Here is a 27,096-nt window from a genome sequence, read left to right as displayed (position 1 = left end):
ATGATCTCGGTAACTTTCCTTGATTTCGTTTTCTGTTTTCCGCTTGTCTATCCCTTTCTGGTGACGGCACCGCGTTGAAATCTCCCAATAATATCGTCTTACTGTCATCTAGATCTAATAATACCTGTTCTAATTTCTTGAAGAACTCAGATTTATTTGTATTTGGGGCGTAAATGTTAACTACATTAATCTTTTCTCCCTGGAACTTGATTTGAACCCCTAGTATCCTCCCCTCCTCATCTTTGTAAATCATTTTTGGTTCCCATTTTTCCTTCACATATACTACCACCCCCCTTTTTTTTTCTTCCGTAGAGTTTATGAATTCCATACCCAAGGTTTTATTTGTTAAGACATGTTTATGCTTTTTAGCTACATGAGTTTCTTGAATACAGATTACATCCAATTTTTCCTTTTTCAACACATTTGCAATTTTATTCCTTTTGGCTTTTTCGTTCAGACCATTTACATTCCATGTTGCAATTTTAAGGTTCATTGTCACTTTTATCTACTAATGAGTCAGTAATTTCCCGGTTTAGTTTTTGTCTGTTTAGATTCGGGTGAGTTTGTCTTCTGTTTGTTCTTCGACCTCTTCCTCCTCCTCCTCCTCCCCCTCCTCCCCCTCATCTTCATCCCCCCCTCCCCCAGCTCCACCCTCCCTCTCCAGTCTCCCGTCCAAACGCACCCCCTCCCTTTCTTCCCTCTCTCCATCCTTCTCTCCATGACTTTCCTCCACCCTCCCGAGGTCTTTTTCATATCTACGTAGAAATTTGCTGACTTCCTGATTGTCAGTTACCTTGAATCTTTTCCCTTTGACAATATGGTTCTTAAAAGACTTATGGATTTTAACCTTGTCGTACCACAAATATGCATGCCATCCAAAAGCATTATTAAACCCTTCCAGATCTAGGACATCAGTGTTCTCAAGAAGAAACCAGTCTTTCAACCAGCAGAGAGCTGCAGATTCATAATATAGCCTCAAATCTGGCAGGGCAAACCCCACACTCTCCTTAGCATCAGTTAGTATTTTAATCCCAGAAACACCAATTTGCATTCTAATCCCAAAAACACCAATTTGAAATAAGCCCAATCAGAGCTTTATCATCTTCTTTTTATGTTGGTGGAACCCAAAACACCTTTTTGGTTTGGTTGGGGGTGATTCTGGTGCACACCCAAAAAACACCATGCAAATTGAAATAAGTCCAATCAAAGCTTATTCGTCTTCTTTCTACGCACATGGAAGAGAAAAGACGGTATTGTGTTATTTTGGTTTCATTACACACACTTTGCGATTTCTAAGTCAATGTGCATAAATACCAAAGAAAACGAGTGATATCCAAGATTATGCTTTCTATGTAGCTGTAACACACAAGAACCTGTTTGGCTTTGTTTAGGCTTATTACACTTCGCTTTGCTAGTGTTAGGGTTAGGGTTAGGGTTAGGGTTAGGGTTAGGGTTAGGGTTAAGGGTTGGGTTTAGGGTTAGGGTTAGGGTTAGGGTTAGGGTTAGGGTTAGGGTTAGGGTTAGGGTTAGGGTTAGGGTTAGGGTTAGGGTTAGGGTTAGGGTTAGGGTTAGGGTTAGGGTTAGGGTCGGGGTGAATGACCACAGAAAGAACAATTGAAGCTTCTTCGTCCTCTTTCTATTGAGGTGGAACCAAAATAACTATGGTTGATTTGGGCTGATAAAAGACATGTCACTCTGCGATTTTTGGGTGAGTGTGCATTCTAACCCCAAAAACACCAATTTGAAATAAGCCCAATCAGAGATTCATCATTTTCTTTTTATGGAGATGGCACCCAAAACACATTTTTTCTATCGTCGGGGGTGATGCCCAAAAAACACCATGCGAATTGAAATAAGACCAATGAAAGCTTATTCGGCTTCTTTCTACGCATATGGAAGCGAAAAGACGGTGTTGCGTTATTTTAGTTTCATTGCACACACTTTGCGATTTCTGGGTCAATGTGCATTAACACTAAAGAACACGACTTGAAATAAGCGAAATCCAAGATTCTTCTTTCTGTGTAGCTGGAACACAAAACAACCTGTTTGGCTTTTTTTAGCCTTATTACACTTCGCTTTGCTAGGGTTAGGGTTCGGGTTAGGGTGAATGACCACCGAAAGAACAATCCAAGTTTATTCGTCCTCTTTCTTTTGAGATGGAACCCAAACACCTATGCTTGATTTGGGCTGATAACAAACATGTCACTCTGCAATTTTTGAGTGAATGTGCATTCTAACCCCAAAAACACCAATTTGAAATAAGCCCAATCAGAGCTTTATCATCTTCTTTTTATGTTGATGGAACCCAAAACACCTTTTTGCTTTGGTCTGGGGTGATTCCCAAAAAACACCCAAAAAACACCGTGCAAATTGAAATAAGACCAATGAAAGCTTATTCGCCTTCTTTCTACGCATATGGAAGCAAAAAGACGGTGTTGCGTTATTTTCGTTTCATTACAGACATTTTGCAATTTCTGGGTCAATGTGCATTAACACCAAAGAACGCGACTTGAAATAAGTGAAATCCAAGGTTCTTCTTTCTATGTAGCTGGAACACAAAACAACATGTTTGGCTTTCTTTAGGGTTATTACACTTCGCTTTGCTGGGGTTAGGGTTAAGGTTAGGGTTAGGGTTAGGGTTAGGGTTAGGGTTAGGGTTAGGGCTAGGGTTAGGGTTAGGGTTAGGGTTAGGGTTAGGGTTAGGGTTAGGGTTAGGGTTGGGGTTGGGGTTAGGGTTAGGGTTAGGGTTAGGGTTAGGGTTAGGGTTAGGGTTACGGTTAGGGCTAGGGTTAGGGTTAGGGTTAGGGTTAGGGTTAGGGTTAGGGTTAGGGTGAATGACCACCGAAAGAACAATCCAAGTTTATTCGTCCTCTTTCTATTGAGATTCAACCAAAACACCTATGCTTGATTTGGGCTGATAACAAACATGTCACTCTGCAATTTTTCAGTGAATGTGCATTCTAACCCCCAAAACACCAATTTGAAATAAGCCCAATCAGAGCTATATCATCTTCTTTTTATGTTGATGGAACCCAAAACACCTTTTTGGTTTGGTTGGGGGTGATTCTGGTGCACACCCAAAAAACACCATGCAAATTGAAATAAGTCCAATCAAAGCTTATTCGTCTTCTTTCTACGCACATGGAAGCGAAAAGACGGTTGTCAGGGTTGCTTCCAGATCCTAGCTCACAGAGGATCACGCTAGCCAGCGATCATTAATTAAAAGTCTTTATTGAGTTGCAGTTTCCATTCTCAAGCTGCTGCGTGCAACTCTACGTCTTATGCTTAGATCGGCGAAGCTTCGTCTGAATCTCCGCCCCTTGTGCACCAATTTAATATCCTATCCCTGCTCCACCTTTTCCGCCTGACTGTTCTTCTCTGGGTCCCTCTGCCCCCCGGGGTCTCTTCCTTCCGGGATTCCTCTGACGCGGACCCCCCGGACCCTCCTATCTCCTTGCGCCGGGCTTTAGGACCTGGCTCCCTCTCCGGGCTGCCTACTGCGCCACCTTCCTGTGCATTTGAACTTGGCGCGCGCGCCCAACCTTCCACCTTCCGTCTAACCGTCTCTTCGCTCCCCGATGGAGGTGTGGCCACTCCTGACTCATGCCCTCCCCCCTGTTGTGAGCTGCCAGCGCTTGATCCCTGGCTCCCTTCCTCTTCCCTGCTCTCTGGCGGTGACGCTGGTCCCGATTTCCAACTGCTCTCCTCTGAGTCCCCTCTGGCTCTATCTCCCTGGGGTGTCCCCCTAGGCTCCCCCCTTGCCCTGGCCACTGGTGCTCCTTTCTGTGAATCTTCTGATTCACTGGAAAGACTCGGAGATCTCGGGTCGTCGTCATCACTCATCTTTTCTTCTGCCTCCTCCCCCTCGCTCTCTGTTTCCTCCCTTGCCCTTGCCTCTGCTCCTGAACCCCTGACATCCATCCCCCCCTCGAAGCCCCCCGTTCCCCCCTCCCCTCCTTCCGGTGCGGGAGCTGGGTGCTGCTGCGGCAGAGGGACGAACGTCGGATACCGTTCGCTTCCCGTGGTGGGCCTCCATTTGAAGTCTCCCGGTTCTTCCTCCCTGCTCTCGTCGACGACAGTCACCTCTGCGTCCATCTCTGGGCCGCCGTGCTCGAAACCAAGGTCGTCCCCGAAAACGTCCATGTCCGTCTCTCCCTCACTGCCTCCTGGCGGCGTTACTCGTCCGGGACCTTCCAGCCACCTCTTGCGCCACTGCTCCTCTGGTCTATCGTCCCACCAATACGAGGGTTCCGAGGCAGATCCCGAGGGTGACCCCTCCGGGGAACGGGCATCTCGCATCGGGTCCTCGTCCGAGTCGAACCCCCGGAACGTGCTTGCCGAAAGTGTGGGAGTGAAAAGCCAGTCGTCGAAAAGGTCTGCTGGCATTGGTCTATGTGGGAAGAGGGCATGAAACTCGTCCTTGAGCAGAGGTTCATCCAAGGCGTAGCCCGGCACCCAGCTGTTCGCACTGGCCGGGGTGCCTTCCTTGGCGAGAAGGTATTCTACTCCCTCTTCCCCCCACCTGGAGCCCAAAATCTCCGTGACTTCGTTGATGCGCTCCTCCTGTGCCACTCCCGCGTGCCCGGTTCTTTCTCTGAGCGGACTCGGCGCCGTTCCGGGTTCCTGAAACCTGTGCGGTGCCTTGTAGGGAGTGAGCACCGACCTGTGGAACACCGGATGCATTCTGGAACCCTCCGGAAGCGCCAGCCTGAAAGCCACCGGGTTGACCTGCTCTTCGACTTGGTAGGGCCCCAGTTGCTTATGCCCTAGTTTCTTCTTGGCCAACGACCTGGTCGGCACTGCGTGGGCTGCTAACCAGACCCAGTCCCCGACATGGATCTCTTCGCCAACCCTTCTGTGTTTGTCCGCCTGCACCTTGTATGCGTGCTTGGCCAGCTCCAGGTGCCGCCGCAGCTGATCGTGGACCTCCTGCAACTCCGACGCGAACGCATCTGCTGTCTGCGGCTCCCCCTCCACCATTCTTTCTAGTCCCGGGAAGGTTCTGGGGTGCCTCCCGTTGTTGGCGAAGAACGGCGTGACCCCCGTGGACACGTGCTTCGTGTTGTTGTCGGCGAACTCGGCGAGAGGCAGGTAATCCACCCATGTCGCAGGCTGTTGATTCGCATAACATCTCAGGTACTGCTGCATGACGGCATTGGCCCGCTCCGCTTGCCCGTTGGTCTGCGGGTGTCTCGCCGACGCCAGGTTGATCTTGACGTTCAGGAAGCCCATCAGCTTTTACCAGAAGTTCGAGATGAACTGTCGCCCTCGGTCGGACAGAATAGACCGCGGCAGACCGTGAACCTTGAACACGTGGTCTATGAACAGTTTGGCGGTTTGTTCCGCCGTGGCCACCTTCGCACACGGAATGAAATGTGCCATCTTGGAGAACAAGTCGACCACCACCAGCACAGCCGTCTTGCCCCTCGAGCTGGGTAGATCCGTGACAAAGTCCAGGGCCACTCTCTCCCATGGTTCGCACGGAGTTTGCAGCGGTTCCAGCAGTCCGGCCGGCGGTCTGTGTACTGGTTTGGCCCTCTGGCAGGTGTCACACCTCGCCACGTAGTCCGCGACTTCCCCTCTCATTCCGGGCCACCAGAAGTCTCTGGCGACTAATTCCACCGTCTTCTCCTTGCCAAAGTGCCCGGCCGTGGGCGCGTCGTGCAGCTGCTGCAGTACCTTGGCGCGAAGTTCGTCTCCCGGCACGTAGATGGCCCCTTTATGGAGGAGCAATCCATCTCGCAGTTGGAACTCGTCGGTCGCCGCCGTGCCCCTGTGCACCTCTGCCATTTTTGCTTGCGCGAAGGAGTCATCCTGCAACGCTCGTCGCACCGCCTCCAGGTCAACTGTCGCCGCAGCGCACGCCCACACTGTCGGTGCGAAGATGTGCATGGCGGCCGCTGGCGTTGCCTCCTCCAGATACTGTGGCTTACGGGAGAGAGCATCCGCCATGATGTTGGTGTCCCCCGGGACATACTCTATTCGGAAGTCGAAGTTCGCAAAGAACTCAGCCCAACGTATTTGCCTCTGGTTCAGGAACTGTGCCGTGCGCCAGTGCTCCAGATTCTTGTGGTCTGTGCAGACCTGCACCGTGTGCTTGGCTCCGATCAGGAAGTGCCTCCATGCTTTGAATGCTGCATGAATGGCCAGCAACTCCCTGTCCCAGATGGTGTAGTTCTGTTCGGACTTGCTGAGCTTCCTGGAGTAAAACGCTCCCGGCCTCCAAACCCCCTGCGGGTCCTTCTGCAGCAGGACTGCTCCGACGGCTCTGTCTGAGGCGTCTGTTTCAACCCTCATTGGCCTGCTGGGGTTGACATGAAGCAGCTGTTCTTCCGACGCGAAGAGACGCTTGAGTGCCTGAAATGACTGCTCTGCCTGCGCTGTCCAGATGAACTTCTTTTTCTTGGAGCTGAGCGTGTCCGTGATGGCCGCTGTCTGCTTAGCAAAGCCTTTGATAAACTTGCGATAGAAGTTCGCGAAGCCGACAAACCGTTGGACCTCCTTCCGGTTGCGTGGGCTTTTCCAATCCAACACCGCTCGAACCTTGGTGCTGTCCATGGCGAGTCCATTGTCAGACAACTTGTAGCCTAGGAAATCCACCTCCGTTACGTCGAATTGGCACTTCTCTAGCTTGGCATAAAGCCTATGTTGCTGTAGTCTGCTCAGCACTTCCCTGACGTGTCCGTCATGCTCCTGCTGCGATTCCGAAAAGATCAGGATATCATCCAAGAAACAGACGCACGTCTTGTAGAGGAGCCCCGCCAACACGTGATGCATGAAAGCTTGAAAAACGTGGGAGCCATTTTGCAATCCAAAAGGCATAACTCTATATTCGTAGGTGCCCAGGGGCGTGAACATGGCTGTCTTCCACTCATCTCCTTCCCGCATGCGAATGAGGTTGTACGCCCCTCGCAGGTCCAACTTGGTGAACACGCTGCCCTTGCGTACCTTTGCGAGGAGGTCGTCGATTCGGGGCATGGGGAAGTCCGATGGCTTGGTCACACTGTTCAAAATGCGGTAGTCCACTACGAGTCTTTTTGGGGGCGTGTCTCGCTTCTTAACAAAGAATACCGGACTGCCCCCCGCTGCCTTGGACTCTCGGATGAAACCGCGCTCCAAATTATGATCTATGAACTCCTTGAGGTCCTGCAGTTCGTCCTCAGACATGGAATACAGCTTCCCTTTGGGCAGCGCCGCCCCCGGCAGCAGGTCAATTTTGCAGTCATATGGTCTGTGGGGGGGTAGCCTGTCTGCCTCCTTCTCGCAGAACACCTCCAAAAATTCTGCGTACTTGTGGGGAACCGCTTGCAGCGTGCCGAGCTGCAGCTGTGACTCCTCCTCCTCCCCGTCCTGCCGGGGCACGATGCAGTGTTCAGCGCAAAAGGAAGAGCCGAAGGTCAGCTGCCTCTGGTACCAAGCCAGCGTCGGGCTGTGCTTGTCCAGCCAACTCATGCCCAATACAATGGGCGTGTCCGACAGTTGAGTGACGTTGAAGCTGATGACTTCCCTGTGATTCCCAAGTCGCATCACCATTGGTGGCGTTTGCTTCACCACTTGCCCCCCCAGCAGCTCCCTGCCATCCACCGTGACAACCTGCAGGGGCAGCGTGGCAGGCAGTAACTGTATAGCGTGCCTGTCGACAAAGTCCTGCCCTATAAAGTCCGCATTGCTTCCCGAGTCGATGGTGATTGGCACGTCTAGGGGGATCCCATTGGGCAGCTGGAGAGATGCGGTGAGTCTTACTACTGGTTTGGGCGGGAGGGGGTCCATGGGCTGTAAAATCTCTGGGGACTGCTTCACTGAGACGTCTGGCTGGGCCCCAGTGCCTCTTCCTCCAGCCAGACTGCGTCGTTTCCCTGCTGTGGTTCTCCTTGCTGCGTTGCTGCAGTTACCATTGCTGAGGCTGCAGTGTGCTTGTGGAGCCTCCGGGGACACTCTTTCGCCATATGCCCTGGCTCCTCACAGATGTAACACTTCCTGTTCCCTCTAGGAGGCTTCGCTTTCACTGCTGCCGGTGCTAGGGCTCTGGCTGCTGACTGAGCCCTTGCACCTCCCACCTCCATAGGTTCCGCCCCTCCTCCGGGCGGAGGCGTGGATTGTGCACGCGCTGCTTCTCTGGGAAGGAAGGAGGAGCCCCTGGCTGGTTCGCGCCCTCCACGCCCTTCGTCCCTGCTCCACGGACGTTCTTCCAGCCGCACCCCCACCGCCAGCGCCCTCTGAACGATCTCCTGCGTGGTCCGGGGTCTCTCCCCCCTCGCAATTTCATCTTTAACCGAACTGTGCAATCCCTCCCAAAACAGGTCTCTTACAGGGGCCGAATCTCTGTCCCATTCCAGGGCACTGACCAAAGCGAAAAAGCGGGCATGGTACTGCCTTACGCTGGCTCTCCCTTGCCTTAGTCCATGCACCTCCTTCCGGGCAAGATCCACGTCAATGCTTGATAAAAAACACCCATCCATCGCTTTAATAAAGGCATCCGCATTTTGGAGCGCAGGATCCTTATCTCTCCACAAATTGCGCAGCCATGCTTTAGCATCTCCATGCAAATGTGACATGATGAACCCCACCTTCTCTTCTTCATCTCTAAAGTCTTTGTGCAGCAGTTGCAGTGCACACATTACATCTGCTCTAAAGTTGGGGTACTGTTGCAAATTCCCATCAAAGTGAGAGACCAGACCGCCTGTGCGTCTCCCCAACCCAATCCCCTCCGGTTTGGGTGTCTGTTGCCCTTGCTTCGTAAGCACTTCCAACCTGACCTGGAGATCCCTGTAGGCGGCAGCTGCGTCCTCCTCTCTCTTCCTGGATGCCAGAGCCTCGGCATTCAGTCGTGATACTGCTTCTCTGAGTTCTGCTATTTGCTGTTCGGCCGTCATATTGTCTGCTGTTCGTGAGCTCGTTAGTAGGCACCCGCTTTCTCTCCTCTCCGCGAGGCCGTGGATGCCCACAATTTAAAGAGACGAAGCTTACTGTCAGGGTTGCTTCCAGATCCTAGCTCACAGAGGATCACGCTAGCCAGCGATCATTAATTAAAAGTCTTTATTGAGTTACAGTTTCCATTCTCAAGCTGCTGCGTGCAACTCTACGTCTTATGCTTAGATCGGCGAAGCTTCGTCTGAATCTCCGCCCCTTGTGCACCAATTTAATATCCTATCCCTGCTCCACCTTTTCCGCCTGACTGTTCTTCTCTGGGTCCCTCTGCCCCCCGGGGTCTCTTCCTTCCGGGATTCCTCTGACGCGGACCCCCCGGACCCTCCTATCTCCTTGCGCCAGGCTTTAGGACCTGGCTCCCTCTCCGGGCTGCCTACTGCGCCACCTTCCTGTGCATTTGAACTTGGCGCGCGCGCCCAACCTTCCACCTTCCGTCTAACCGTCTCTTCGCTCCCCGATGGAGGTGTGGCCACTCCTGACTCATGCCCTCCCCCCTGTTGTGAGCTGCCAGCGCTTGATCCCTGGCTCCCTTTCCTCTTCCCTGCTCTCTGGCGGTGACGCTGGTCCCGATTTCCAACTGCTCTCCTCTGAGTCCCCTCTGGCTCTATCTCCCTGGGGTGTCCCCCTAGTCTCCCCCCTTGCCCTGGCCACTGGTGCTCCTTTCTGTGAATCTTCTGATTCACTGGAAAGACTCGGAGATCTCGGGTCGTCGTCATCACTCATCTTTTCTTCTGCCTCCTCCCCCTCGCTCTCTGTTTCCTCCCTTGCCCTTGCCTCTGCTCCTGAACCCCTGACAACGGTATTCTGTTATTTTGGTTTCATTACACACACTTTGCGATTTCTAAGTCAATGTGCATAAATACCAAAGAAAACGAGTGATATCCAAGACTATGCTTTCTATGTAGCTGTAACACACAACAACCTGTTTGGCTTTGTTTAGGCTTATTACATTTTGCTTTGCTAGTGTTAGGGTTAGGGTTAGGGTTGCGGTTAGGGTTGGGGTTAGCGTTAGGGTTATGGTTAGGGTTGGTGTTGCGGTTACGGTTGGGGTTAGCGTTAGGGTTAGGGTTTGGGTTTGGGTTTGGGTTAGGGTTAGGGTTAGGGTTAGGGTTAGGGTTAGGGTTAGGGTTAGGGTTAAGGTTAAGGTTATGTTTAGGGTTAGGGTTAGGGTTAGGGTTAGGGTTAGGGTTAGGGTTAGGGTTAAAGTCTGGGTGAATGACCACCAAAAGAACAATCCAAGCTTATTCGTCCTCTTTCTCTTGAGATGGAACAAAAACACCTATGCTTGATTTGGGCTGATAACAAACATATCACTCTGCGATTTTTGAGTGAATGTGCATTCTAACCTCAAAAACACGAATTTGAAATAAGCCCAATCAGAGCTTTATCATCTTCTTTTTAAGTAGATGGAACCCAAAACACCTTTTTGCCTTAATTGGGGGGTGATTCCCAAAAAACACCATGCGAATTGAAATAAGCCCAATCATAGCTTATTCGTCTTCTTTCTACGCATATGGAAGGGAAAAGACGGTGTTGTGTTATTTTGCTCTCATTACACACACTTTGCGATTTCTGGTGCATTAACACCAAAGAACACGAAATAAGCGAAATCCAAGATTCTTCTTTCTATGTACCTGGAACACAAAACAACCTGTTTGGCTTTGTTTAGGCTTATTACACTTCGCTTTGATAGGGTTAGGGTTAATGTTAGGGTTGGGGTTGGGGTTGGGGTTAGGGTTAGGGTTAGGGTTAGGGTTAGGGTTAGGGTCAGGGTGAATGACCACCGAAAGAACAATCCAATCCGACCTCGTTGAGTGTCGCCGCCCTCGGTGACTTCCTCCCCTCTGGTGACTTTCTGCGTGGGTCTGGTGCGGTTCCTGGCTCCTGAAACCTGTGTGGTGCCTTGTAGGGTGTGAGCACCGACCTATGAAAGTAACAAAGTGCATTCTGGAGCCTTCCGGGAGAGTCAACCGGTAGGCTACTGGATTGATTTGTGCTTCGACTTGGTACGGTTCTAGCTGCTTGTGCCCTAGCTTCTTCTTAGCTAACGACTTGGCCGGCACCGCCTGGGCCGCTAACCATACCCAGTCCCCCACCTGGATGTCTTCCCCGACTCTCCTGTGCCTGTCTGCCTGCACTTTGTAGGCGTGTTTAGCTAGTTCCAAGTGCCGTCGGAGTTGCTCGTGAACCTCCTGTAACTCTGCTGCTAAGTGCTCTGCTCCCTGCGGCTCCCCCTGCGCCGTCGTCTCTAACCCCGGGAAGGTTCTGGGATGCCGCCCATTGTTGGCGAAGAACGGTGTCACCCCCGTGGACGCGTGCTTTGTGTTGTTGTAGGCAAACTCGGCCAGCGGTAGGTAGTCCACCCAAGTCGCAGGCTGTTGATTCGCGTAGCATCGCAGGTACTGCTGCATGATGGCGTTGACCCTCTCCGCTTGTCCGTTGGTCTGCGGATGTCTCGCCGACGCTAAGTTAATCTTGACGTTCAGGATACCCAGCAGCTTCTGCCAGACAGGATGGACCGTGGCAAACCGTGAACTCTGAACATGTGGTCTATGAACAGCTTGGCGGTCTGTTCCGCTGTGGCCACCTTCGCGCAAGGAATGAAGTGTGCCATCTTGGTGAACAGGTCTACAACCACTAGTACAGCCGTCTTGCCTCGCGAACTGGGCAGGTCAGTAACAAAGTCCAGCGCCACCTTCTCCCAAGGCTCTAGTGGCGTCTGCAGCGGTTCCAGCAGTCCCGCCGGCTTCCTGTGCACTGGTTTGGCTCTCTGGCAAGTGTCACACCTAGCGACGTAATCCGCAACTTCTCCTCGCATCTACTAATTCCGCCGTCTTTTCCTTGCCGAAGTGACCCGCGCTAGGCGCGTCGTGCAACTGCTGCAGGACTCTCGCGCGTAGGTCGTCCCCCGGCACGTAGAGAGCACCTTTGCGGGTTAGCAGTCCGTCGCGTATCTGGAACTCGTCGTCCTTCGCCGTGCCCCTTCGCACCTCCTCCATCTTGGATTGTGCGAACGGATCCGTCTGCAGCGCGCGACGCACCGCGTCCAGGTCCACGGTGGCTGAGGCGCATGCCCACGCCTGCGGTGTGAAAATGTGTTTGGCCGCCACCGGTGCCGCTTCCTCGAGATACTGCGGCTTCCTGGAGAGTGCATCTGCAATGACGTTGTTGTCTCCCACGATGTATTCTATCCTGAAGTCGAAATCCGCAAAGAACTCCGCCCAGCGTATGTGCCTCTGGCTCAGGAGCTTCGCCGTGCGCCAATACTCCAGGTTCTTGTGGTCTGTGCGCACCTGCACCGTGTGTCTGGCTCCGATAAGGAAGTGCCGCCACGCCTTGAAGGCCGCATGAATGGCCAGCAACTCCCTGTCCCAGATGGTGTAGTTCTGTTCCGACTTGCTGAGCTTCCTGGAGTAGAAAGCGCAGGACCTCCAGTTCCCTTGCGGATCTTCCTGCAACAGGACCGCCCCCACCGCTCTGTCTGAGGAGTCAGTCTCAACCCGCATTGGTTTGCTGGGGTTCACGTGTAGCAGCTGTTCTTCGGACGCGAAGAGGCTCTTGAGTCTCCGAAAAGACTGTTCCGCCTGGTCCGTCCAGGTGAACTTTTTCTTTTTGGAACTGAGGGTGTCTGTGATAGCCGCCGTCTCCTTCGCGAAACCCCTGATGAACTTGCGGTAAAAGTTGGCGAAGCCGACAAACCTCTGGACCTCCTTCCGATTGCGCGGGTGTCAGGGCTGCCTCAGGTCCCAGTTCACAAAGGACCAACGCCCGGTTTACTTTATATACAAAGAAGTTTATTGCAGTTCATTTTCCGCTCCACAGCCGAGGCGCACAGCCCCACGTCTGTTATGCTTAGACCGTTGAAGTCCCCTCTGAGTCAGTCCCTCCCCTGCACCAGTTTAAGAAGCTTGCGCTGCTCCACCTCTTCCTTTCTCTCCTTTTCCGCAGGGTCTTCCTGCCCGCTGGGGTTTCGCCCCTCCTGGATTCCCCTGACGCTGAATCCCCAGACTGCTCTCCCTCCCTCCTGCGGGCTTTGGGACCTGGCTCCTCCTCCGGGCTCCCTGTTCTTCCGCGCGCCTGCACATTTGAACTTGGCGTGCGCGCCCAACTTCTAACCTTCCTTTTGACAGCTACACTACTCCCTTCACTACTCCCCTCCCCTTCCGGGGGGATGGCTTGCTCTGACCTCCCCTCCTTTTCTGCTGCCGGAGCTGCTTCCCCTGTCACACTGGAATCTCCTCCCCCTTCGCTCCGCTCTGGTGGGGAAGCTGGCCCTGACTCCCAGCTGCCACTTTGGGATCCCCTGCTGGCCCCCTGCCCTCGCTGCGTCCCCCCTGGGACTCCCCTTGTCTTGACCACATGCGCCCCCTCCTGGGAATCCTCAGATTCGCTGGAGAGGCTCATGGAATCCTCCAACCCACTGCAATCTTCTTCCTCGCTGTCCTGGGATTCTTCCCCATCGCTCTCCATCTCCTGCCTCCCCTGTGCCTCTGTCCCTGAACCCCTGACAGCGGGCTTTTCCAGTCCAACACCGCGCGGACCTTGACGCTGTCCATGGCGAGTCCCTTGTCGGACAGTCTGTAGCCCAGAAAGTCCACCTCCGTCACGTCGAACTGGCACTTCTCCAGTTTGGCGTAAAGTCTGTGCTCCCGGAGTCTCTGCAGGACCTCCTTTACGTCCCTCTTGTGAGCCTCCGGCGATTCCGAGAAGATCAGGATGTCATCGAGGAAGCACATGCACTTCTTGTAGAGGAGTCCCGCCAACACGTGGTGCATAAACGCTTGGAAGCAGTGGGAGCCATTTTGGAGACCAAACGGCATAACTTTGTATTCATAGGTGCCTAACGGCGTAAACATGGCCGTCTTCCACTCATCGCCCTCCCGCATGCATATGAGATTGTATGCGCCGCGTAGATCCAACTTGGTGAAGATCCTCCCCTTCCGCACCATCGCGAGCAGGTCGTCGATCTTGGGCATGGGGAAGGCTTTGGGCTTTGTCTTCGAGTTTATGAGCCTGTAATCTACGATCAATCTCTTTTGGGGCGTGTCCTTCTTCTTCACGAAAAACACGGGACTACCCCCCACTGCCTTTGATTCTTGGATGAATCCCCGCTTCAAATTGTGCTCTATGAACTCCCTGAGTTCCTGCATCTCGTCCTCGGACATGGAATACAGCTTCCCCGTCGGCAGCGTCGCCCCTGGCAGGAGGTCAATCGCGCAGTCGTAGGGCCGGTGAGGGGGCACCTGGTCAGCCTCCTTTTCGCAGAAGACCTCCAAAAACTCCTTGTACTTGTGGGGCACCGCCTGCACCATGCCTAGGTGCATCTGCTGCCCATCCTCCTGGCCCTCCTCTTCCTGGCCGGTCTGGATGCAGTGCTGTGCGCAGTAGGATGAGCCGAAGGTCAGCTGCCGCTGGTACCACGCTAAAGCTGGGCTGTGTCTATCTAGCCAACTCATGCCTAACTGTCAGAGCTGCTTCCAGATCCTAGCTCACAGAGGATCACGCTAGCCAGCGATCATTAAGTAAAAGTCTTTATTGAGTTACAGTTTCCATTCTCAAGCTGCTGCGTGCAACTCTACGTCTAATGGCTAGATCGGCGAAGTCCCGTCTGAGTCTCCGCCCCTTGCGCACCAACTTAATATCCTAGCCCTGCTCCACCTTTTCCGCCTGACTGTTCTCCTCTGGGTCCCTCTGCCCCCCGGGGTCTCTTCCTTCCTGGATTCTTCTGACGCGGACCCCCCGGACTCTCCTGTCTCCTTGCGCCGGGCTTTAGGACCTGGCTCTCTTTCAGGGCTGCCTACTGCGTCACTTCCCTGTGCATTTGAACTTGGCGCGCGCGCCCAACCTTCCACTTTCCGTCTGACCGTTTCTTCGCTCCCCGATGGAGGTGTGGCCACTCCTGACTCATGCCCTCCCCCCTGTTGTGAGCTGCCAGCGCTTGATCCCTGGCTCCCTTCCTCTTCCCTGCTCTCTGGCGGTGACGCTGGTCCCGATTTCCAACTGCTCTCCTCTGAGTCCCCTCTGGCTCTATCTCCCTGGGGTGTCCCCCTAGGCTCCCCCCTTGCCCTGGCCACTGGTGCTCCTTTCTGTGAATCTTCTGATTCACTGGAAAGACTCGGAGATCTCGGGTCGTCGTCATCACTCATCTTTTCCTCTGCCTCCTCCCCCTCGCTCTCTGTTTCCTCCCTTGCCCTTGCCTCTGCTCCTGAACCCCTGACATCCATCCCCCCCTCGAAGCCCCCCGTTCCCCCCTCCCCTCCTTCCGGTGCGGGAGCTGGGTGCTGCTGCGGCAGAGGGACGAACGTCGGATACCGTTCGCTTCCCGTGGTGGGCCTCCATTTGAAGTCTCCCGGTTCTTCCTCCCTGCTCTCGTTGACGACGGTCACCTCCGTGTCCATCTCTGTGCCGCCGTGCTCGAAACCAAGGTCGTCCCCGAAAACGTCCATGTCCGTCTCTCCCTCACTGCCTCCTGGCGGCGTTGCTCGTCCGGGACCTTCCAGCCACCTCTTGCGCCACTGCTCCTCTGGTCTATCGTCCCACCAATACGAGGGTTCTGAGGCAGATCCCGAGGGTGACCCCTCCGGGGAACGGGCATCTCGCATCGGGTCCTCGTCCGAGTCGAACCCCCGGAACGTGCTTGCCGAAAGTGTGGGAGTGAAAAGCCAGTCGTCGAAAAGGTCTGCTGGCATTGGTCTATGTGGGAAGAGGGCATGAAACTCGTCCTTGAGCAGAGGTTCGTCCAAGGCGTAGCCCGGCACCTAGCTGTTCGCACTGGCCGGGGTGCCCTCCTTGGCGAGAAGGTATTCTACTCCCTCTTCCCCCCACCTGGAGTCCAAAATCTCCATGACTTCGTTGATGCGCTCCTCCTGTGCCACTCCCGCGTGCCCGGTTCTTTCTCTGAGCGGACTCGGCGCCGTTCCGGGTTCCTGAAACCTGTGCGGTGCCTTGTAGGGAGTGAGCACCGATCTGTGGAACACCGGATGCATTCTGGAACCCTCCGGAAGCGCCAGTCTGAAAGCCACCGGGTTGACCTGCTCTTCGACTTGGTAGGGCCCCAGTTGCTTATGCCCTAGTTTCTTCTTGGCCAACGACCTGGCCGGCACTGCGTGGGCTGCTAACCAGACCCAGTCTCCCACATGGATCTCTTCGCCAACCCTTCTGTGTTTGTCCGCCTGCACCTTGTATGCGTGTTTGGCCAGCTCCAGGTGCCGCCGCAGCTGATCGTGGACCTCCTGCAACTCCGACGCGAACGCATCTGCTGTCTGCGGCTCCCCCTCCACCATTCTTTCCAGTCCCGGGAAGGTTCTGGGGTGCCTCCCGTTGTTGGCGAAGAACGGCGTGACCCCCGTGAACACGTGCTTCGCGTTGTTGTAGGCGAACTCGGCGAGCGGCAGGTAATCCACCCACGTCGCAGGCTGTTGATTTGCATAGCATCTCAGGTACTGCTGCATGATGGCATTGACCCGCTCCGCTTGCCCGTTGGTCTGCGGGTGTCTCGCCGACGCCAGGTTGATCTTGACGTTTAGGAAGCCCATCAGCTTCTGCCAGAAATTCGAGATGAACTGCCGCCCGCGGTCGGACAGAATAGACCGTGGCAGACCGTGAACCTTGAACACGTGGTCTATGAACAGTTTGGCGGTTTGTTCCGCCGTGGCCACCTTCGCACACGGGATGAAATGTGCCATCTTGGAGAACAAGTCCACCACCACCAGCACGGCCGTCTTGCCCCTCGAGCTGGGCAGATCCGTGACAAAGTCCAGGGCCACTCTCTCCCATGGTTCGACCGGAGTTTGCAGCGGTTCCAACAGTCCGGCCGGCGGTCTGTGTACTGGTTTGGCCCTCTGGCAGGTGTCGCACCTCACCACGTAGTCCGCGACCTCCCCTCTCATTCCGGGCCACCAGAAGTCCCTGGCGACTAATTCCACCGTCTTCTCCTTGCCAAAGTGCCCTGCAGTGGGTGCGTCGTGCAGCTGCTGCAGTACCTTGGCGCGAAGTTCGTCTCCCGGCACGTAGATGGCCCCTTTACGGATGAGCAATCCATCTCTCAGCTGGAACCCGTCGGTCGCTGCCGTGCCCCTTTGCACCTCTGCCATCTTTGCTTGCGCGAAGGAGTCATTCTGCAACGCTCGTCGCACCGCCTCCAGGTCCACTGTCGCCGCAGCGCACGCCCACACTGTTGGTGCGAAGATGTGCATGGCGGCCGCTGGCGTGGCGTCCTCCAGATACTGTGGCTTACGGGAGAGCGCGTCCGCCATGATGTTGGTGTCCCCCGGGACATACTCTATTCGGAAGTCGAAGTTCGCAAAGAACTCAGCCCAACATATCTGCCTCTGATTCAGGAACTGTGCCGTGCGCCAGTGCTCCAGATTCTTGTGGTCCGTGCAGACCTGCACCGTGTGCTTGGCGCCGATCAGGAAGTGCCTCCACGCTTTGAATGCTGCATGAATGGCCAGCAACTCCCTGTCCCAGATGGTGTAGTTCTGTTCGGACTTGCTGAGCTTCCTGGAGTAAAACGCCCCCGGCCGCCAAACCCCCTGCGGGTCTCTCTGCAGCAAGACTGCTCCCACGGCTCTGTCCGAGGCGTCTGTCTCCACCCTCATCGGCCTGCTGGGGTCGACATGCAGCAGCTGCTCTTCCGACGCGAAGAGACGTTTGAGTGCCTGAAAGGACCGCTCCGCCTGCTCCGTCCAGATGAACTTCTTTTTCTTGGAGCTAAGCGTGTCCGTGATGGCCGCTGTCTGCATAGCGAAGCCTTTGATGAACTTGCGATAGAAGTTCGCGAAGCCGACAAATCGTTGGACCTCCTTCCGGTTGCGCGGGCTTTTCCAATCCAACACTGCTCGAACCTTGGCGCTGTCCATGGCGAGCCCCTTGTCAGACAACTTGTAGCCCAGAAAATCCACCTCCGTCACGTCGAATTGGCACTTCTCCAGCTTGGCGTAGAGCCTATGCTGCTGCAGCCTGCTCAGCACTTCCTTGACGTGTCTGTCATGCTCCTGCTGCGATTCCGAAAAGATCAGGATGTCATCTAAGAAACAGACGCACGTCTTGTAGAGGAGCCCCGCCAACACATGATGCATGAACGCTTGAAAAACGTGGGAGCCATTTTGCAATCCAAAAGGCATAACTCTATATTCGTAGGTGCCCAGCGGCGTGAACATGGCTGTCTTCCACTCATCTCCCTCCCGCATGCGAATGAGGTTGTACGCCCCTCGCAGGTCTAACTTGGTGAACACGCTGCCCTTCCGTACCTTTGCGAGGAGGTCGTCGATTCGGGGCATGGGGAAGTCCGATGGCTTGGTCACACTGTTTAAGATGCGATAGTCCACTACAAGCCTTTTTTGGGGCGTGTCCCGCTTCTTAACAAAGAATACAGGACTGCCCCCCGCTGCCTTGGACTCCCGGATGAAACCGCGCTCCAAATTATGATCTATGAACTCTTTGAGTTCCTGCAGTTCGTCCTCAGACATGGAATACAGCTTCCCTTTAGGCAGCGCCGCCCCCGGCAGCAGGTCAATTTTGCAGTCATATGGTCTGTGGGGGGGTAGCCTGTCTGCCTCCTTCTCGCAGAAAACCTCCAAAAATTCTGCGTACTTGTGGGGAATCGCTTGCAGCGTGCCTAGCAGCAGCTGTGACTCCTCTTGCTCTCCTTCCTGCCGGGGCATGATGCAGTGTTCAGCACAAAAGGAAGAGCCGAAGGTCAGCTGCCTCTGGTAGCAAGCCAGCGTTGGGCTGTGCTTGTCCAGCCAACTCATGCCCAATACAATGGGCGTGTCCGACAGTTGAGTGACGTTGAAGCTGATGATTTCCCTGTGATTTCCAAGCCGCAGCACCATAGGTGGCGTTTGCTTCACCACTTGCCCCCTGGGGTCTCTTCCTTCCTGGATTCTTCTGACGCGGACCCCCCGGACTCTCCTGTCTCCTTGCGCCGGGCTTTAGGACCTGGCTCTCTTTCAGGGCTGCCTACTGCGTCACTTCCCTGTGCATTTGAACTTGGCGCGCGCGCCCAACCTTCCACTTTCCGTCTGACCGTTTCTTCGCTCCCCGATGGAGGTGTGGCCACTCCTGACTCATGCCCTCCCCCCTGTTGTGAGCTGCCAGCGCTTGATCCCTGGCTCCCTTCCTCTTCCCTGCTCTCTGGCGGTGACGCTGGTCCCGATTTCCAACTGCTCTCCTCTGAGTCCCCTCTGGCTCTATCTCCCTGGGGTGTCCCCCTAGGCTCCCCCCTTGCCCTGGCCACTGGTGCTCCTTTCTGTGAATCTTCTGATTCACTGGAAAGACTCGGAGATCTCGGGTCGTCGTCATCACTCATCTTTTCCTCTGCCTCCTCCCCCTCGCTCTCTGTTTCCTCCCTTGCCCTTGCCTCTGCTCCTGAACCCCTGACACTAACACTATAGGCGTGTCTGATAGGTGGGTGACGTTGAAGCTGATGACCTCGCGGTGATTTCCAATCTGCATCACCATGGGTGGTGTTTGGTGTACCACCTGCCCGCCCAGCAGCTTCCTGCCATCGACTGTGACGACGTTTAAGGGAAGCGTGGCTGGTAGGAGCGCTATGCGATGCTGCTTGATGAACTCCGCCCCCACGAAGTCCGCGTTACTTCCAGAGTCAACGGTAATAGGGACTTCCAGGGTGAGTCCACTTGGCAGCTGGAGCGATGCGGTGAGCTGCACCACTGGTTTGGGTGGGAGGGGGTCTGTGGGTTGTAAGATCTCTGAGGACTGCTTCATTGACTTGCCTGGCTGGGCCCCAGTGCTTCTGCTTCCAGCCAGGCATTGTCGTTTCCCTGAAGCTGCCCCCCCCCGCTGCACTGCTTCTTTTACTGTTGCCAAGGCTGCAGTGTGCTTCTGGAGCCTCTGGGGACACTCTTTGGCCATGTGTTGCGCACTGTCACAGATGTAACACTTCCTGCCCCCTCTAGGAGGCTTCATCTTGGCTGCTCCTTGTGCTGGGGCTCTGGCTGCCGTCTGAGCCTTGGCACCACCAATCTCCATTGGTTCCTCCCCCTCCCCCAGCGGAGGCGTGGGGTGCGTGTGCCCTAGGTCCCTGGGAAGAAAAGGAGGCGTTCTAGCTGGTGCGCGCACCTGGCGACCCTCATCACTGTGCCAAGGGCGTTCTTCGTGGCGCACTCCTATCGTGAGCGCTCTCTGTACCACCTCTGCGATGGTCCGAGGTCTGTCCCCCCTTGCCAGCTCATCTTTGACGGATGCATTGAGCCCCTCCCAGAACAAATCTCTCACTGCCACGGAGTCCTTTTCCCAGCCCAGCACATTCAGCAATGCAAAGAAGCGGGAGTGGTAGTGTCGCACTGTAGCCTTGCCCTGGCGCAATCCATGCATTTCTCGTCTTGCTACGTCTATATCCACGGTAGATTGGAAACAAGCGTCCATGGCCGCGATGAATGCGTCTGAATCCCTTAGGGCAGGATCCACGTCGCGCCATAAATTGCGCAGCCAGGCTTTAGCTTCCCCATGCAGGTGGGATATTATGAAGCCCACTTTCTCCTCCTCATCTCTAAAGTCCTTCCGAAGCAAATTCAGCGCATAAACGACATCTGCTCTGAAACTGGGATAGTGCTGCAGATTCCCATCGAAGTGGGCTACCAAGCTGCCCCCCCGCTTTCCGAGTCCAATTCCCTCTGACCTGGACCCCGGGAACCCTTCCTTGCACGCACGTTCCCACCTGGCTTGCAGATCCTTGCAACGCGCTTCTGCTTCCTCTCCTTTCTTTCTGGAGACCACTACCTCAGTGGAAAGCTGCGAGACTGCGTTCTGCAGGGCTGCCAGCTGCTCCTCCGTAGTCATGTCTGCCAAACTTCGTGAGCTTGCAAAAAAAAAAAAAATTGCAGGTAGAGAGGGGACTTACTGTCAGGGCTGCCTCAGGTCCCAGCTCACAAAGGACCAACGCCAGTTGCTCTTTATATACAGAAATGTTTATTGAAGTTCATTATCAGCTTCACAGCCGCGGCGCGCAGCTCTACGTCTGTAACGCTAGACCATTGAAGTCCCCTCTGAGTCAGACCCTCCCCTGCACCAGTTTAAGAGCCTTGCTCTGCTCCACCTCCTTCTTTCTTCCCTTTTCCGCAGGGTCTTCCTGCCCGCCGGGGTTTTGCCCCTCCTGGATTCCTCTGATGCCGAATCCCCAGATTGCTCCCCCTCCCTCCTGCGGGCTTTAGGACCTGGCTCTTCATCCGGGCTCTCTGTTTTCCCGCGCGCCTGTACATTTGAACTTGGCGCACGGTGCCCAACTCCCAACCTTCCTTCTGATCGTTACATTACTCCCTTCACTGCTCCCCTCCCCTTCCGGGAGGATGGCTTGTTCTGACCTTCCCTCCACTCCTGCTGACGGAGCTGCTTCCCCTGACACACTGGAACTCCCCCCCCCCCGCCACGCTCTGGTGGGAAAGCTGGTCCTGATTTCCAGCTGCCGCTTTGGGATTCCCTGCTGGCCCCTTGTCCCTGATGCATCCCCCCTGGGACCCCCCTTGTCCTGACCACAGGCGCCCCCTTCTGGGAATCCTCTGATTCGCTGGAGAGGCTCATGGAATCCCTCGGGCCACTGTCATCCTCCTCCTTGCTGTCCTGGGATTCTTCCCAATCGCTCTCCATCTCCTGCCTCCCCTGTGCCTCTGTCCCTGAACCCCTGACAGCACTCAATACACCTTTTTGCTATCGTCGGGGGTGATTCCCAAAAAACACCATGCGAATTGAAATAAGACCAATCAAAGCTTATTCGGCTTCTTTCTAAGCATATGGCAGCGAAAAGGCGGTGTTGTGTTATTTTGCTCTCATTACACACACTTTGCGATTTCTGGGTCAATGTGCATTAACACCAAAGAACAAGACTTCATATAAGCGAAATCCAAGATTCTTCTTTCTATGTAGCTGGAACACAAAACAACCAATCACCCCTACGTCACATTTCCGATGGCGCCCTTTTGCTCGTCTCTCCTAGATCTCAACATGCATTGGTTTTGTCATATTTCCTGCTGTCCTTTGTCAATCCACACCTGCCAAAGAATTTAAATTTTCCCAACATTTTTTTTTAGACCACACATGTCCAGCGTGTGGCCGGGGAGCGTAACCTGGTTTACTTACTGGGGCAACCCCCCCCCCCAATGCTCAACAACTTCAATCCTAAAAAGAGCTCAACAACCTTGGGGTTAAATCCTAAAACAGCTCAACAAATTTGCCCCGCCCTCATGTCAAATCTGGCCCTCTTTGGGAAAATTTGGGCACCCCTGTAAATTTAGACAATACAGTCCTATCTCGGGTTAAATATGCTTCAGGATGAATATTTTTGGGTTGCGCTCCGCAGTGACCCAGAAGTAACGGAGCACGTTACTTGCGGGTTTCGCCGCATGCACAGACCCTCAAAATGATGTCATGCGCAGAAGCGGCGAATTGCGACGTGCAGATGCGGGTTGCATTCGCTTCAGGATGCGAACGGGGCTCCGGAACGGATCCCATTCACATCCAGAGGTACCACTGTACTCTGCAAGTGTCCTGTTCTCTATGAAATGTTTCTTCCAAAACCTCTCGTAATTCTGCCTGTATTATAATCTTGCTAATTCTGCGTATTTTAGCCTTTTTGCTAGCTACGCCAACTTAGTAGGGATGGGATTCTCCTTTCCATCCTTTGTCTGTTAAGATTCTCGCTGCGGCTATTGTAGACACTGTGACTTGCCATTGTTTTATAACCATTTATTGTAACATTTATTCTATGATCAATTACAATAATCATTCATTGTAATATTCATTTATTGTACGATTAATTACAATTTATTGTAATTGTTAAGAGTAGGTTTCTATTGAATTTTTACATGCTGATACTCAATATTATTCTATAGCATGGGGAGGCAAACTACGGCCCCATGGCCTTCTCAATCTAGCCGGGAGTCGGCATGTTTTGACACGAGTATAATGTGTCCTTTTATTTAAAATGCACCTCTGGGTTATTTGTGGGACATAGGAATGCGTTCCTTTTTCCCCCTCCCCAAAATCTAGTCTGGCCCCCACAAGGTCTAAGGGACAGTGGACGGCCCCCTGCTGAAAAAGTTTGCCGACCCCTGTTCTATTCCAATGATTGTTGAATGTTACTTTATAAGTCTACAAGGTGTGGATCATCGTGCCTTCTGTCTGTTCTTCATCTTTGGTTTTGATGGTTGAGAAAAAAGCTAGTGGCAATTGCTGAAATATCCCTCCCTTTCTAGGATTCCGGAAACATCCCAGAGGCAATTGCTTCGTATCGCACCGCCTTGAAACTGAAGCCGGATTTTCCTGACGCTTACTGCAACCTGGCGCACTGTTTGCAGGTGAGGCAGAGTTTTAAGGGCCAACACTCCCAGGGTTTCCGGCATTTGGGAACCGAGGCGTTTGAGTCCCAAGGTACCACGGTAATGGTAAAAGCGTCACCTAATTCAGGAATTGTCCAATGTCACTTTAGAGACCAACTCAGTTTGTTCTGTGTCTAAGCTTTCATGTGCAGGCAGACTTATTCAGATACACTGAAGCGGAAGTCCCCACACCCTGATATTTAGAGGGAGGGTGGGGCGGGGTATTTCTCTGAACGGTAGTAGGAATCAATCGGTATGGTCAACCTGTGGACGACTGTGTCTCATTACATATCCTAAAACTATTTCAGGTCATCTGCGTACCATCCCTTGTTTTTTCAGTCATTCACAGTTGCCAGCAGGTGGACCATACCCATTGACTCCTACTACCCTTCGGAGAAAAACCCCAACTCACCCTCCCACTATATATCAGGGTCTGGGGGCTTCTCCTTACTCTTATATAGCAGGGTCTGGGGACTTCTCCCTCTGTATATCAGGGTCTGGGGACTTCCGCTTCAGTGTATCTGAAGAAGTGTGCATGCACACAAAAGCTTATATCAGGCATCCCCAACCTGCGCCCCCCCCCCCGATGTTTTGGCCTACAAATCCCATGATCCCTAGCTAACAGGACCAGTGGTCGGGGATGATGGGAATTGTAGTCTAAAACATCTGGAGGGCCGAAGGCTTGGGGTGCCTGGCTTATACCAAGAACAAACTTTGTTGGTCTCTAAGGCACTACTGGACAATTTTTATATATATTTTGACTTCATCAGACCAATACGGCTACCTACCTGAATCTAGAACCCTGGTTTTCTTTGCCCCCTTTCAGATCGTCTGTGATTGGACCGATTACGACGAGAGAATGAAGAAGCTTGTCAGTATTGTGGCTGACCAGCTGGAGAAGAACCGGCTCCCTTCGGTGCACCCCCATCACAGCATGCTGTATCCACTGTCTCACGGCTTCCGAAAGGCTATTGCCGAGAGACATGGGAACCTTTGCCTGGACAAGGTGGGTCTATGCTGTGAAGAGGTGTGCGCCGCTCCGTTCCGTCAGAGTTTGAATGCTTTCATGTTGGCTTTGGATATATAATAATATATAATAATTTATTATTTCTACCCTGCCCATCTGTCTGGGTATCCTCAGCCACTCTGGGTGGCTGCCAACCAAATATTAAAAACACAAGACAGCATTAAATATTTAAAAACTTCCCTAAACAGGGCTGCCTTCAGATGTCTTTTAAAAGTGAGATAATTGCTTATTTCTTTGACATCTGATGGAAGGGCGTTCCACAGGGCGGCCGTCACCACGAGAAGGCCCTCTGCCTGCTTCCCTGTAACTTGGCTTCTTGCAGGGAGGGAAGCGCCAGAAGGCCCTCGGGAGAGGGACCCCGGTGTCCGGGGTGGAGATGCTCCTTCAGGTCTACTGGGCCGAGGCCATTGAGGGCTTTCAAGGTCAGCACCGACACTATGAATTGTGCTTGGAAAAGTACTGGGAGCCAAAGCAGATCTCTTGGGACCGGTGGTATGTGGTCTCAGTCAGACTGGATTTAAATCCTTTATTTTACAGAAAGGTTTGATCTTGCTGGCATCCTCTTAATATTGACAACCAGAGGAAAGTTTCATCTGCTGGGCTGTTTAGGGCTTTCAAGGTCAGCACCAACACTTTGAATTGTGCCCGGAAACGTACTGGGAGTCAATGCGGGTCTTTCAAGACTGGTGTTATGTGGTCTCTGCGGCTGTTCACGGCCCCCAGTCTGGCTACCACATTCTGGATTAATTGCAGTAAGGTAGCCCCACATAGAGCGCATTGCAGTCGTCCAAGCTGGAGATAACAAGAGCATGCGCCACTCTGGCAAGAGAGTCCGTGGGCAGGGAGGGTCTTATCCTGCATCCCAGATAGAGCTGCCCTGGACACAGAACAGACCTGTGCCTCCATGGGTCCAAAATGACCCCCAGACTGTGCAGCTGGTCCTTCAGGGGCACAGTTGCCCCGTTCAGGACCAGGGAGTCCCCCCCACCCGCCCACACACCACAGAACTTCAGTCTTGTCAGGATTCAACCTCAACCAGTTAGCTGCCATCCATCCTCCAACCGCCTCGAGGCACCCGCACAGGAACTCCACCGCCTTTGCCGGCTCTGATTTGAAAGAGAGGTAGAGCTCTCTATCAGGCTTCCTCAACCTTGGCCCTCCTGATGCTTTTGGCCTACAGCTCCATGGTCCCTAGCTAGCAGGTCTAGTGGTCAGGGATGATGGGCACTGTAGTTTGAAAACAGCTGGAGGGCCAAGGTTTAGGAAGCCTGCTCTGTATTGGCGCCAATGGCTGTTAAGCGAAAAAATTCCAGGGTGAGTGACTCCTTGACAGCCTAGCTCACCGGGGCACTTGTCCCCCATGGGTCCATGCTGTCAGTAAAAGGAGGAAGTCCCAGCCCGGTAATTTGGAGCAAAACAGTGGTCAGTAGACCATGATTCTTACTGTTGCACCACAGGTCTGCCCAGGAGTAAGAACCCCGAGCATGGGGCAATGTCAACTTTTAAAACTTCCTTGGAAAAAATTTAAGGACTATTTGCAAAAGTATTATAAATTATATGAATCTTAAGATGTCGCATGATTCGGAATGTCAGCCCCAGCAATATAAGCAGATTATTTATGAAAGTTGAATTATCTATGGAAGAATCAAAGTTTAAATGGGTAAAAAAGAAACATTGTAAGATTTTTAAAACAATTGGAATATAAGAGATTTAAACTTGAATAGTAATTGAAAATACAAAAAACACACGAAACAAGGTTATAACTTGCTGATAACTTTATTGTCAAGAATGCATTATGGGGAGACGCGGGGAAGTTCGATAGAAATTTGAAATAAGTTGATGAAATGGTCTGGTTTTATTGTTCTTGTTTCTTCTTTTTTCTTTTCTTTTTTTATTTGCCTTTTCGTGTTCTTTTTTTTGTTTACTTTTTGTTATTGTTATATCTGTAATGTGGAAAAAGACGCAATAAAAATTATTATAAAAAAAAATAAAATAAAAAAAAATAAAACTTCCTTCTTCCCCCCAGAATACACTTCAAGCAGCATCGTTGATACATCATCACTACATCACTAGCACATCACAAATGAGGAGGGGTATACAAGGGTTATGCATTCACTATGAGGTCCCTTTATCAGACCCCTTAAATCTCCATCACTGAAAGAACAATAAAACTCTTGACACGTCCTTTCCCACTGGACTTGTCTGGAGATGGGCATTCAGAACACCTGCCTTGCTAAACTGCCTTGGCAGATGTCTATGGTTGCCCCCTTGGTCCCTCCCTCGGTGGGGTGCCGTGTATGTGCTCTCAGGCTTGGGGAATTCTGGCGGGATGCCCTGTTCCTGCTGCCTACATGACTTCCTGCTTCTTGGCTCATGGAGGGAGGTGGAGCCCAAATTCGTTCAAATGGCGGAATGAGGAGAGTCGGTTAAAGCATAGATTTTCTGCGTGTCTTTCTTGGGCTGTCAAGTCAAAGGTATGTATATTTGTAACATTGGAACAACTTCAAAGATGTGGCCTCATGTCCCCCACCCCCATGTCATTTCCGTAACCCGGCTTTCTTGAATCCCCTTGCTAGATCAACGTGCTCCACAAGCCGCCTTACGAGCACCCCAAGGACCTGAAAGGCAGTGAGGGCCGGCTCCGTGTTGGCTACCTGAGCTCTGACTTTGGGAACCACCCCACCTCCCATCTCATGCAGTCAATCCCAGGCATGCACAATTCGGACAAATTTGAGGTGAGGTGCACAAGAGGGCAGCTGTGTGAGTAGCTCAGGCGGCAGAGCGCTGAGACTCTGAATCTTGGGG

General features: G+C 53.2%; 1 protein-coding gene across 1 annotated transcript; it reads left to right on the top strand.

Annotated features, from left to right (window-relative positions):
- LOC308578056 (UDP-N-acetylglucosamine--peptide N-acetylglucosaminyltransferase 110 kDa subunit-like) lies at positions 1-27,096 on the top strand (the record flags this gene model as incomplete). The annotated part of the gene is made up of 4 exons (XM_081178340.1): positions 1-9; positions 23,142-23,243; positions 24,091-24,270; positions 26,868-27,096. The coding sequence occupies 4 exons, from the start codon at positions 1-3 to the stop codon at positions 27,057-27,059; spliced, it is 483 nt and encodes a 160-aa protein (XP_081034466.1). The 3' UTR covers positions 27,060-27,096.

Source organism: Podarcis bocagei (genome assembly GCF_964188305.1).
Source record: "Podarcis bocagei genome assembly, chromosome: W".
In the NCBI taxonomy this organism is placed as follows: domain Eukaryota; kingdom Metazoa; phylum Chordata; class Lepidosauria; order Squamata; family Lacertidae; genus Podarcis; species Podarcis bocagei.
This window is presented reverse-complemented; position numbering and strand designations above follow the sequence as displayed.